Source organism: Manacus vitellinus, unplaced genomic scaffold (genome assembly GCF_001715985.3).
Source record: "Manacus vitellinus isolate BGI_N305 unplaced genomic scaffold, ASM171598v3 scaffold_36_pilon, whole genome shotgun sequence".
Taxonomy (NCBI): domain Eukaryota; kingdom Metazoa; phylum Chordata; class Aves; order Passeriformes; family Pipridae; genus Manacus; species Manacus vitellinus.
The window spans coordinates 2,859,725-2,874,357 of record NW_021940508.1 but is presented as its reverse complement, the minus strand read 5'-3'; the positions used below and the strand labels follow the sequence as shown (position 1 = coordinate 2,874,357).

General features: G+C 35.2%; 1 protein-coding gene across 1 annotated transcript in view; it reads right to left on the bottom strand.

The window, feature by feature from the left end:
- Nucleotides 1-14,633, bottom strand: part of HCN1 (hyperpolarization activated cyclic nucleotide gated potassium channel 1) — a 199,179-nt gene that overhangs the window by 63,974 nt on the left and 120,572 nt on the right. Inside the window, 1 exon segment of the mRNA XM_018077327.2 lies at nucleotides 5,274-5,492. Coding sequence (XP_017932816.1) covers nucleotides 5,274-5,492 — 219 coding nt within the window.

The following is a 14,633-nucleotide window of genomic DNA, read 5'->3' as shown; positions in this document are numbered from 1 at the left end:
AGTAATCAGGCATTGGAATGGGCTGCCCAGGGAAGTGGTGGATTCTCTGTCCCTGGAGGTTTTCAAGAAGAGACTGGATGTGTCACTTAGTGCCATGGTCTAGTAACCACAGGGTTGGACTTGATGATCTTGGAGGTCTTTTCCAACTTGGCTGATTTGATGATTCTACGAATGAGTGGCTACCAAGTCTTGACTTACTCTATGGCACAACCCCCCCCGCCCATACCCTAGAATAACTGCTTGGAGAAAGAAACTTCTAGAGGTGGTCTCTCTTCCCAGTTTTTAAAGGGAGGACTTCATTTTTCTCACTGCACAAAGTGATCAAGTACATATCACAGCCTCCCGGAGGCCGTCCAAAGCACCCCAAGAGTTTACTGCATCTTGCAGTGCATTTCAAGTATCTCTTCATGGACTGCATGAACAGTTTAGATCTCCAGATTGGAGCTGTGAGGGACAGACTGGAAAAGCTGGGGCAAGGCCTTGCACTGCAAAATCTAAAGCTCCTGCCCTAACTCTGTTAGTAATTTTTAAATATTTCTTCAGATAATTATGAAGTGAAAAATGAGTAGTCTGAGCTTCAAATCCCAATGTTGTCTATGTAAAAATATATACCACTACACAATTGTGTAGTAGTTGCTTACTACTTACAACTTACTGGTTGCTTTTAAATTAACTTTATATGCAATTAATTGCTTTTTCTCTGTATAAAAGTATATTTAGGTCTTTTTCTCCTTTTGAATTAGACTTATTTAGCTGAAGATGTGCTAAAAAACCATAAATAAGGCTGTAAAATAAAAGCAGATTATGGAGTTAGGAGGAGATGTCCTTTGGGATATTGGAAGTTGATGTCTTACCCAGAATTCTTTCACAGATTTAATGATGATTTAACATACCTTCCCATGACTCTGACAGCATCCACTATACAGAGCCAGCTGTAATTTTTTTTACATTTCCTTTCATATATATATGGTTGAATTAACCATTTGTTATGCCTCTTATATTACTTGCAATTGCTAGAAGTGGTTTGATTCTTTTTCTGTTTTTGAGACCTTGTCTGGTTGCTCAAGTACTACTAGAAAAAAAAACAAAATACACATAATGAAAATGGATCACTAAAATTAATTAAAATAATAAAACACCCCCAGCTAATACCTGATTTTCTTTAAAACCATTTTAAAAATCTTTAAGCCTAGAGACAATCGGTATGCTACTACAAATCTTGACTCTCTTAGATTGTTGTCCCTGGATACTTTATGCTCATGACAGACTGGAACAGAGAAAACATTAACCTGTCTTCAATCATGATAATTCAATGACATTCACAGCATTAGGAGAACATCTTCCTATTAAGAACTGCCAACATCTAAAGGAAGAAATATTTAACTAATGATCTTCACCTCCCTGTCAAGTTACTGTTCATTTTGCCTTCTTTGTTTCACACTAGACTGTTAACAAGTTCTGCATACACATTTCTGGTTCTTTCAAATAAATGTTACCTTTGCAAAGGCAAATATCTTTGAGATGTGGTAACTCCTTAGATGTTAAAAAATGTCAGAGCTGTTGTCACTTAAAAAATAACTTATAGTTGCTACTGCATTCATCTTTGACTTACACCAAAGCCAGGGAGGAGAGTGCTGAGATGTCATTGATTTATTGACTTATTCAGTCCTTTTATAAGGTAGAATGGTCTGTCAGACTTTCTTACTGAAGAGAGAATATGGATTGAGTATACCTGGTTTGGACATCTTTCTCCTTTGTCAGGTATTAGGCCCTCACAAACTGATACCAAGACCTGAGGTATGTATTAAATCTGAGAGGTATTTTTTTCTGTGAGAACAGTTTCACTACTTCAGTAGAAAAAAAAACGAACTTCCTCAGAGTGACCAGAATGTATCAATGCATTCTTTTTTGTACCACTTCAAGTTGTACAATTTTATTTCCCATCTTCTACATTTGATGGCTTATAATTACTCTTATAAATTATGTCTTTGGCCCATAACAGTAAATATGTGGAGCAATATTTGCTTCCTTGTCATATTTTTATTTGTCTCAGCATGCAACCCTTGGGACGGATCAAACTCTTAGATGGTGTTTGACATATTTGGCTTCATGAAAACTCTCTCTTGTCTTCCTGTGCTTAGTTCTTCCATTTTGAACTATGCCTGTTCTAGTTTTGCATACCCTGAGCTTTGGAAGGATCTGAATGAGGAATATTTTGGCTAATATTTCACTTCTAGCTGCTTTCAGTGCGAGAAGGACCAGTGAGAAGGACCATAACTTTCCTTTTCTTTTAGTTATATTTCACAGACACATTTATGATGTTATTCAGAGAAGAATCAAATAACAACCTCTTTCTTCACCTCCACTATCATTCTATGTTGCCTAGCAATTCGTGCTAATTACATTCTTTTCTGTAATTCTTATAAGAAAAATAGTGGAGCCAACCACAGATATATATGTCTAAAAAAAGAAGTTGATCTTAGAACTTAAGCCCAAAAAATCAAAACAAGTCTCACTCTCCTGATTTTTTAATTTCAGATGAAGAAAAAAAGCAATTCATTAGGCAAAAAATAGATAATGTATTATATTAAAACTCTGAAATCAGTGGCTGGGGATTTGATTTACCTTTTTCTCAAATCTCAGATAAGTGAAACATAAGCAACTTTTATCTGCCAATACTTTAGAAAATATGCCAATAAAATGGGTAGCATAAACTGATCTTTGAAATACCTATTTATCTAGTTTGCAGAGTAAAGACAAATATAAAACACTCATCAGTAATATATAGAAATAGCTTAAAATTCTTAGCCTATAATCAAAAATTTATTTCCAAATATGATTTGACTCTGATAAAGCAATGATTAAGAATATACAAACATGACTGTATAGTTGTTATAACTGATATTATATGTATAATTTCAGGGTCTCAGAAATCAATAGAAAAAAAGTTCTTTAATTAAGACATCCTTTAGCTCTAGTCCATAATAACTAGCTTACAAGGGGCTTTCAGCAAAAGAGAAACATTTCTCTAAAGCCTAGAAACATGCAATTTCTGGATCATTTCTTACATTTCTGATTGTCAATGTCATGCTATTTTTTTGCCTCTGAAGTCAGGAAACAAGTGAGAAGTAAAACTAAAAAGAGGAATAAAAATGTTGAGAATCGAAGGAATTAAAAAATGCCAGATATTTCTATGCTAGTGTTTAATAAAGTGTGTTTATAAAATCAGAGAACAAACAAACAAACACTTTTGCTTGCTGTTAACGAGAAAACATGAGAAATGCAATACTGCTTGACTGCTACTGGGTTTTAATTTACACCAAAACTGCAAATGAAACTGGTTTTACTCTGCACAGTTTACAATATATGGATATATTTACATATGTACTATATTTCTTATGCTCAAAATATTATGATACCATGCTGCAGCCAACAAGGTCTGAGGATAACAACTAAGATGAGTTTTTAGGTGGATAGTGACATTTCCTCTATTTCATACATCTGTGTATAGTGTGTGTGTATGTTCACCCTAAACTCTAATGAAGCTGTAGTTATACCTCATGTCCCTTCTTATAATGTTTCTGTCCCACAGCTCCCTAGAAATGTCCCATTTGGGTAAAATTACTTTCCTTTCACTTGGCAGAATAGACCCAACGAGCCAGTTGGGTTACATGGATTGGCCCTTGACTTCATATGGAGATGAAATAAGGGGGTTTCATATGGTCACCGACAGCTTAGGTTTTTGGAGATTTTAATGCTCACTTATCCTCTCTTTCTAAACTGCTCATTCTCACTTATGTTTCATGATACTACAGTGTGTGAAATTTCTTGCTTGCAAACTTCTGTTTTGAACAGCTGTTTTGTCAGCCACAAGCTAATTTTTCTGTCACTGAATATACAGCTCATCCCTTACCTCTTCCTGTTTCTCATATACTGAGCCTATGGTCATGTTGCAATTTGAGCTTAACAAAACTGAATGTAAACTGTTTTTTCATCCACATGCTCTCATTTCCTTCCTCTTTGCCTGCCTGTAAAGAAAATGCCCCAATCCATCCAACCCAAATATTTTTTTCAGTTTTCTCTCCTTCTTGTCCAGCAAATTCAGGTCATTTCTCTTCATACTCGGCATATGCCAGGGTCACTCTCTTCTCTATTCTCTATCTGCCAGGTTTCTCCCCCAGGTGTGTGTTACATCACACTCTTTTTTGCCCAGTTTGCCTTACTGGCCTTTGTTATGGACATATGCCAAATACTATCGCTCAGGTTGTGTTTCTTCATTTTTGACGTGAACTCTGATTTCACTACTTTGCTCAGCTGATCTCTCCCCTGGCATGGCCTGTCCAGTTTCCCATTTTCTATAATAGCAAATTTTGTCATCTTTTAAGCACCTCAGTAATTCCACACATCCTTATTGTCCCTGGCTGAGGTTCATTCTGATCCTTTCTTCCTTATACCATCATTCCTAGTCTTAACTCCTAGTTTCATACCTTCATTCACATTTGTCTCTGATTTTTATTATACTGACAGCATTAATTACTACTTATTACAGAAAGTTCCCACCCTGTACCCATTCCTGTCTCTTTAATTCCAGTCTTACTTACATGGACTCAAACAACCTTTTTCTTCCTGTTTCATAAAGAACTCGCTTCTACCAATCTCTCTCTACTTTTCTACCTTTTGGCCACTGTTCTTTTTGACCTTGGAGAGAACCTTACAGGTCATGGATTCACATGTAAAAAATACAAGGCAATTTGTTACAAGGCAAACGAAGGCCTCTTCTGAGCACTTCTCTAAAGGAAGTTACAAATGAAACTAATTGATTTGGTCTCGTTGTCATTTAAAGGACATTCTTTTGACATGTTCTAGGTGATCCCTGAACTGCACTCCAAAGGAATAACAGAAAATTGTACAGACATGGCCATGCTACCAAGCTCAAGGCCCTTGCTCCAAGCTACCTAGATCAAGTACCTACAGAGTGTAGCATGGGGGTACAAAGCTACACTGAATTTCCCTGAACCAGGGAAATTGAGTTTTCATGGAAGAGTTTAAAGGAAGTTGAACATTGAGAACATCTTACTTTCTAAGGAAACTGGATTCATGCAGAAATATATTGAGTTTATGGAGTCTTCTGAATTCCTTTGTGTTCAATGACATATGCCACAGGATTCAGACACTACTAGATTATTTCATGTAAACTCATACAGCCTTTTCCACAGTTAAAACATTCCATTAATCTGTTTCAGAAGTTAAGGAGTTATGAGAAAATGGGTTACCTTTTCTTGATATTGTCGTCGTGAGGAATCCAGAGACTGAATGAGGGCAGTGGCATGACCAACAAACATGGCATAACAAGTAGCCCCCACGATCATACTCAACATGGTTATCCACAGGTCGGACATGCTGACAGGGGCACGGGCTCCATAACCAATGCAGAGCATATGGCTCATGGCTTTGAAGAGTGCATAGGAATACTGCTTTCCCCAGGAATCATTCTGCAAGAAAAGAGACAGGTGGCTGAGCCTGGAAGCAGCTGAAGGGAGAAATATGTTTGTACCTGTATAGTGGGCTGGCTCTGAAAAAAGGGCCTGGTGATGTATCCTATATGCTTGAGAAGAGATATTCCTTCTAAATTAATCATTAGGTAAAGCGTCAGTGATTCTGACAGATAATAGCACAGTGAGATGAAATAAAATTGACTATTTTTAATACATGATTGTATTCTTAAATATGGCTGTTAATCTAATTACAAGGAGACTAAAGGTCAATTTTATTTTACAGTCCATGGCAGATGAATTAGAAAAAGCTGAGCACGCAGACTTACCAAGCACAGTAAGGCAGTATTTTGTTTTAATATGCATGAACATATTCTTATGGCCTATGTTATTTCTTTCTTTTTGAAACTGTCAGTTTTAATACACGACCACATTCACCTTACTAGCTGTTTCACTTTTCAAGGATAGAAAAAACCCCGTATTATTTCTTGCGATGTCTGCTTATCCTGATTTTTTCTTGTAATATTGTGTTTATACAAGAATAATCTCAAAAAGATGTCTGATTATTCTGCATCATCTGTGTTCATAGCCACATTCTGTGCAACTCAGCCCCTCACCCCAAAAAGGTGAATACTTAGGCCCTGCATTTCTGATGTGAAGCTACCCCTTTCCATTCTCTCTGTGAGATTAGGACACGACACTTCACTCACAAGCTTTTAAAACTGCAAAGGTGTTGGCAGAAAGTCAAAGAGGCTGTTCCAGAGAAAAAGAGACACCTTAACACATTCCAAGAAGCCCTGGGACTCCTTGTCAAGTTTTTCTATTTTTCTTGCCAAAGGAATAAAAAAGAACAGGGAAACAAACTGTGCTTGCAGGCATGCAGCACACATGAGAAAACACAAAAAGAACTGAGAACAATTTAAAAAATAACAAAGTGAAGAAGAAAGAACTGGGATGACATTTGAAAAATTACATAGCTATACAGTATAGGGTCTAATATACAAGACCAAAAATAATAATCCTGCTAACATCAACGAATCTCAAAATCATAAGTAGCATTTATATATAAAATTTATATATTAAATACTAATATTTATGTCTCTCTTCCACCGACAAAAGCTTTACTCAAATGTTCTTATTTCTAAAAGAGCTTCAGGCTTGCTCTCTTGCCAAGGTTACTAATTACCCTTGTGCCTTACCTCTATTAAAATGCTCTTTCAAGACCCCCAATTAGCCTAAATAACTGGTACCACAAAAAAAGCTGCCACTAGCTGTATTGAAGAGGACATAGTAACTATTTATTCACTCAGGTAATAATTTACAAATTGTTGGCTTCTCTGTAAGTTAAATCTTTTTGGATTTGGGAGCTGTTGCTGTCTTCACAAGTCAAAATTTTGTGTCATAAATACATCTAAGGAATACGTTTTGAATGTCTATACTTAAAAAATTTTTAAAATGAAAATTATCTTAGATAGCTGGGAATCAGGTAGGTTTCAATGAGTAATGAGGAAATAAGTTTCCTATTGTTTCAGATCTTTAAAAATACTCAAAAAATGAAAGAACCACAGAAACTCCCTGCCTTCTGGGTGGGTCACTGCAGGTATTTTAATGCAAATTCCCCAAGACTCATATCAAATTCTCTAGCAGTTGCATCTTTATATAGATTATAATGGGAAAAACAATAAAGTGAGTGCTAGAAGAAATATATCTAGGTCTTTTTAAGGCTACAAGTAGCATTATTAAAGTCACAGTATTCATGAGGCTGTAAGCTCAAACTGTCAGTTCTTGCAGGGCTCTTTACAGTGGATCTTGACCCTTAACTGTATTTTTCAGCATAACTGTTATAAATATTAACAAAAATAAAAGCTGATCTTCATCCTCTCTTACGAATATTTTCTATCATACCTTTGGTGTGATAAATCTCAATTACAATAATTCCTATAAAATTATATTTTTACATTAGTCTTTGAGTTAATCCAAACACTGATGGATTTTATTTCATGACTGAGGTACTTTCCAAGTCTGTGAATCATAGTTATCAGTAAAATACCATTGTCTCAGGAAAGAATAAGAAAACGTAAGTGGAGAAGAAGCAGGAATAAACAAAACAGAAAGAGTGTTTCCTCCTAACAGGGTAACAAGGCAAGTGGAAAATAAATACTACTTAAGAAGTACTATGAGGGAATAAATGAGCTGTAATGACAAAAGAAAAAAAATGAAAATGTACAACAAAATAAACAAACATGTTTAACTACATAGCTGCCTTTATATGTGTGTGTACATATATAAGCCAAAGTGTGATCCAGCATTTCAGTCAGTCAGGACTGGATCTGAATCCAAAGCAGAGGTCAAAGCTCTCTCAAATGGCCAGTTTGTTATACAAGCAGCATCAGCTGTTACTGTGTAGTTTGTTAGAGACCTTGTTACAGGCTAGGCACATTTCAGACATTTGTGAATGGGTGACCCTGAGCAGCTGGTTCTCAGATAGGTACAAAGGCTTTAGAAGAAGGACAAAAAAGCCCCAAAAGCTAGTGAAAAAGCATTTGAATTCAACTTTGATTTATCTGAGGATCTTGTTGCTGAAAACACTTGCCAGTGGTTTTTTGTTTCTTTTCCTTAATAATCCATCGGTTCTTATATAACCAGTTGCAAACATTGGTCTTTTTAGTTTGTATGGGGATTTTTTTTTAAATCATGTTCAACAAATGCCATTGTGGAGGGTACAGATTTCAGTACAGTTACTTCTGTTGTTCAATGATTTATTCCATATATAAACCACTTAAAAAAACATTGATTCTAATGTCAAATCCTATACATCACGTATGTTACAACCAATGTTACTAAATTAAATAATAATTATTTAATTATTTTCCTATTTGTGTTGTATAACCTAAGGGTTTGGCAGGACTAACTCTAACTTTGTTTCATTGTGGGAGGTTGGAATTTTCCACAACCTTGTTCCAATATGCTGCTCTTTGCTGTACAAAAGTGAGGTGTGGCCATTCCTCTGCTACTAGCCTACAGTGATATTTTAGTTTTTTAATAAGAAGCAGTTTTGCACCTGCATCAGAAGGAGATTTTTATATAACACATTCACAGATAATATTCCTGAGTTAATAGAAGCCCATTCTATAAAATAAAATATCCTGTGTTTACACAGTCAGCTTTTCTTTATATAATACATATAATATAATATATATACTATAAACCTAAATATTAATATTTACATAAATACACATTAAATGTTTCAGCAAATAGTCACATTCTGATTTTAATGTATATTTTTGCTTGGCTTTTTTTAAAAAAAGCAAACCACAAACTTCTATGAGCTGAAAAAATCAACTACTAATTAATAAAAAAGGGCATTTAATTTCTTAGTTGACGATGGGTTGATCACTGTTTCCAGATTAGCAGTAATCAGTTTAAAAAGTTTTAAATGTAATGACATCAATTTGAAAAAACTATTAAAGACTGTAATTGTGAGAAATACCAAAGCTATTTATCCAAGGTTTGATTACATAATCTAGCTTGATTACATTAGGAAATCCTCACATTTATGAAAGCAATGGTCACTGATCATTTGCAATTAGTTCTATAAGTATATACATTATCTTTGCAGTTATCCTGAAGAATATTTTAATTACAGGGCGCTTCTGATTCTTAAAAATCTGTTTCTCAGACTTTTCCTTCACCATAGAATGCTATGGTTTGTCCCATAATTTCATACAAGACTCCTACAAATATCTGCTTGTAATATTAACTTTTCAGCTCAAAAGAAATAAATCACAGAAAGATCACATGGCACCTTCTAAGGAACAACAATAAAAGGCAAATTATTTTTCTCAGTGGATTAAGAAAGGGTTTTGTGTTTTACTGTAGTCTATGGAGGTTTTCATCAGGAAATTTTTTCCACTCCCATATTGTAGTCATTCTCTCAGGCACAGCTTATCTTCCCTCAGCCATATCCTTGCACTGAGATATAAATTGATTTAGAAATCTTGTACTAAGGAGACTATTGCAAACAGTAATGGTTTCCCCATTTTTGCTTTAGTTCCTTTTTTCTTTCACATCACAGTCACTGCAGGTGTCACAGAAATGGTCCTGTCAGTTTGCAAGGGCATGCTTTACAATCATGCAGCAAAGATTGACTTAATAATTAAGTGAAATGGTTTCGACAAGGATCTTGAACTCATTCTCACTCTATCTTTCAAAACTGTAGTAGAAATGTGGAAGTAGCTTGTCCCTATCCAAAGGAGCTTGCCTTATTATCACTCAGACACAATCATTCAATGCCAACCATTGTCCTTAGGTTGTTCTGAAAGTAAGTGACATCTGAAGAAAGGTCTTCATAGGATATAGGTAGTTATTGTCTATCCTAGTAAATTAAAAAGTAGCACAAGGCATTTCCAAGCTCTAGAATTTGGTTCACATAGTTTTACTGTTAGAAGTGCCCAGGGCATGTGGCATGGTGGCCACATAACACTCTCCCAAACAACAGCAGGTCTACTTTAGAGCGGGCGTAAGGTGAGGAACCATTCCTTGTAGGCAGCTGGCATGAGCTTGCCCTGTGCCGAAACCAAACCAAGATTAATACTATGGACATAGTAGGTAGCTCCTAAACCATTCCTACCCTGCTGTCCATCAAAAATGGGCACTTTTAATTTATGACCGTGGAGGCAGCTGGACATTCCGTAAGTAATCCCTCTGGTTTTAGCATTGTCACAGGAAGCTACTGCACAAAATAAATGTAAAATTAGGGGTGGGGCTTCAAAAGTTGAAGAAAGCACAAAGAAGTAATCTATATATACATTTTGATATAGATTTATAGTTTATATACTTTTCCATCAGTAGGCTAAATAATTTTCTGCCTCTGGTGTCATACAGTACCTTAGAATTACACATTAGTTAAAATCTCAGACAGGAAATCACAGCAAAATACCATCTCAGCATTTCATCTTTTGAAGAAGTTGTTTGAATTTCACAATGAATGATCAAGTTGGCCAATGGGAAAGTTGCGCAATATTTACTGTTTCAAAACTCATGCCATAGTGCACTACCCTGTGAAACTTCTACTTCTTATCACAGCTATTCTTACTAAGTATAACTTGTTTTCTAAAACTAGTAAACAAAGGTAAGGTGGGATGAGACTTGGAAGACTAAAAATTTTGCTGTTCTCAAATTCTTAAGAAGTGCAAGAAAGAAGAGTATATTTTAGGAAGTGTGTAAGTACATATGATTTAAGGAAAAAAAACTGAATTGGTAAGCTCAGTGAAACAAGCAGATGTCTTCAGAAACTTCTCAACATTTTCTCTCTGCTGATATGTGCACAGATAACAGATGGTGCAAGTGACTCAGCATATACTTTCAAGAGCAGTACTAGCAGAAAAAAATTAGAAAGTGTTTGGCATTGCGTTCCACGGGAAAAGAAGTTTGACTGGAGAAGTAATGACTAAATATTATATATTTACTCTGTTCAGAGATACGTGACTTGTCTGTCATTACAGCTTGTTCATTTTTTGGTGCTATGTCTTTGGCACTAGCCATCAAACAAAAACAATGTAGCAGAACAGATCTTTCTTTTTATTTTGATTATTTTCTTGATGTAAAAAACCCTAGATATTTACCTGCTAATATATTCCCCTATTAAAAGCAAGTATCCAGAATATCTACTTATGATCACCTTTTTGAGGTAAGGATAAATAATTTTCATTGTAGAATCAGCATGACAATTCATAAACAGCAATAGAACAGCAGATATTTGGGTTATGTACACAGCTTGGTCTTTCACATATATTTGAGTTATTATATTCCAACTAATAGGCCCATTGCATTCAAAAGGATGGTTCACATAAGAAGATATGCACAGAATCTCATAGAGGAGGGTTCCCTGTACACTCCTAAGTACTGTTCATCATTGTTTTTCTCTTTGACTAGAAATACAATCGTGAGATTCTACAGCTGTACATGTACAAACTCACAAAATAATAAATTAAATCTTATGTGAAAAACACTTTATTCTTCTGCCTGTGAATCAGCTCACTCTGATTCATCTGGTCACTGTGCTCCCTTAACTGAACCCAGATGACTGAAAAAAAGTTTGTGATGCATGAATCCCAAGTAATATAACAGTCCATTACAAAGATTTACTTTAATAAGAATTTTATAGGAATTTCAGCTTGCAATACCATTAGAAAGCTTTTATAAAGTTTAAAGTAAAATGTGAACAGTACGAACTTTGTCCATTTTTCCCATGTGAAAATTTAACAATGCTAGGAAACTTTTGCCTTCGGGGAATTTGATTGCCTACACTTGTAATTTTTCAGAAAATTGTGGGTTTGGCTCAAGCTAATTAATACCCTCCAAAACAGCTCCTGAACCAATCTGAGAGTTAGCACAGGTTTACTTTGCCTTGGTAACTAAGAAGTCCAGTTTTACGGAAGCAGGTTTTGGAAGCAACAGACTTCCAGGGGAAAAAACTTACCTGAGCACGCTTAATCTATCAGTATCAGTGCATTCCCCATGTCAGTCAGTGACAAACTAATGGATGAATACTAGTTAAAGAATTTTTCCAAATTGTACCTTTCATCTCTTGCCCATCTTCTGGAAAAGTGTGATCAGAATGTAGGGAAGAAATCAGGCATTTTTAAAGGATTTGTGTTTCAGTTCCTTTAAGGACTCACAGGATGTGAACTGCTTCAGCAAGAGGGATATTAGGGGGCTCTAGGTTTTGGCTATATACATCTTTTTTTCAAACTTATTAGGTGGCATCATCTTTAGCAAAAATTACTGCTTCTGTAGAGCATTCCTTTTCACTGCATTTGAAATCAGTGTCATTATTATAAAATATTAAAAAAAAAAGTTTTTACAAATGTGTACGGCTGAAATGGCAGATGTTACCATGCCATTCTATGCTGAACAAAGTTCTTTGAGATCTTTTTTTTTAAATTTATCAAGTAATCAAAAAATCTGATCAAGACAGCTTTTGTTTCCTAATCTCATAGCACACAAAGTTTGATTGACATTCAAATCACTCTGATTTTTGGTCTTGTAATAAACTTAAGTACCATTGTTTACAAGGAACTGACTGGAACAGATACACATTGTCTGCCAATGGGAAAATATGCTGTAATCACAATAAGTACTGTGTGGTCACAATAAGTGATTAAAACAAGTGCATCTACAGCATTTTAGTAAACATAATTTCACTGGATAAACAATGCATCCTGGAAACAAAAACTTTCTTACAAGAAAAGAAAAAAAAACTACAACAGGAAGAATTTTCAATGAGAAACCTTATTCATGAAATAGCACTGTTCAGGAGAGGTAAAAACTCTGTGCAACTAAAGACAACGTATCTATCGTTTCTATTCTTTTCATTTGGTGAAAGGAGCTGGATATGATGTAAAACAGTTTACTAAACAAGCCTAGAGTATTGAATCAAACCATTTATGAAATGCTTTTATAATCCAATCACTGAGAAAAGCTTTGAATTTTAAACAGTGGCTATCTGATAGTGAAGAATAGGCAAATGATAATGTGGGTTTAATATAGAGCATTTCTGGGAAACAGCTGAAGGAGTGAAGTGACATAAACCTGACTCATGACTCCACAGTGTACTGCTTTACTGAAGATTGTTAGGAAGAATCTCCACCATCACAGACAATATTTGCAACCAATTTAGGAAAAGGAACTTAGCTGAAGGAACTGCATCTGTCTATTATGTGAACAACTCAGACTAGACAGCAAACTATGTGAAGCATCCAATCCCAAATAAAATGACAAATGAAAATCATATGGATTTGGGAGTGGACATTGAGCTTTCTGAATGCTATCACCACACTCTTTGAATGAAAGTGATTTTAAGCTACACTGAAAAAGGAAGGAAACAACTAAGTTCACAAGTGGCAGAAAAGGCTATCACTAGGAAATGGCTTGGCAAATTTGATACATAACTTGAAAAGTACACAGACAGATATGCACAAAATAATAGTTTCCCCACGCTTTCTCACTAAGAACATCTCAAAACATTCAAAATCTGATTTTGCAAGAAACACTTCCATCCTTCTTCTATACAGAGGTAAACTCTAGCTAAATACATTTTCTTTGTAAATATTTGTAAGAATGTGTCCTTAGGAAAAAAAAGATAAAAATAGTGGATTACAGTAGATTAAAATGGTCTAATATAATCCACTCATAAAGAGTCTGAATATGCTTTAATCTGCTTAAAAATGAATCAAGGTTAACCAATGCTACTTTGACAGAGAGAATCAGCATAAGGGTTCAAACTGGGATTCAGGAGTTCCTGAATCCTGTGCTTTAAAAAACATGATTTTTTACCCAGTAAAGTGATGCTTGGTACCGCATAGGCTAATTCAAATCTTTTTCTGCTTAGTCTAAGGATACAATTTTTACCATGTTTTATTTCTCTTCAAGTAACGTATTTTTTAAGGCAGAGGACCAGTGCTGGTTTTAAGCATTTTTTTTTAAATTATCTGGTACTTTTCTTGTCAGTTTTTTTATATATATCCTAACCTGATGTCTTTGAGACTTTAGGCTGCATCTAGTTAGTTTACAGTTCTTCAGGAAATTACCTTACTAGATATCTGAACCCTCAAAAGGCTGGTCTGCTTTTTTGGTAAATCATAATCCTTTATTAAATGGATGAAACTATGTCCTACAAAAAGCTGTGCATTGTTTTATTAGGAAGTGACAGCAGGAAGTAGTAGTTCTGCAGCTGAAAATCTATTTTGGCTCTATGAAAAGAACAAACCTCAGTGTCAAAGCAAGTAGGCTGGATCTAGGTCAGAGGCTTTTCTTTTTCTGAGAACTCATCTGAATTTTACTGATGACCTTTTCTTAAACTCAGATGCCCTAAAACTGCAGGTACTTACCAGAGTCGTCAAGATATTCAAGGTAATAACATAATATAGGTAATAGAATGATATAAAGAAAAAATGATTTAGCAGCCTAAACACCGTCCACAAAATGATGTCTAGGCATTTAAAAAAAAAAGACTGAGTCATAAAAAATTCATTTCCCTCCTCTAGCAGAGGAAGGTTAACCTGAATCATAGAATAATGTCCTGACTTTTGGGGTATGAACTTCATACTCTGAGAGGAAGGAAGGGGAACATGCTCCTCT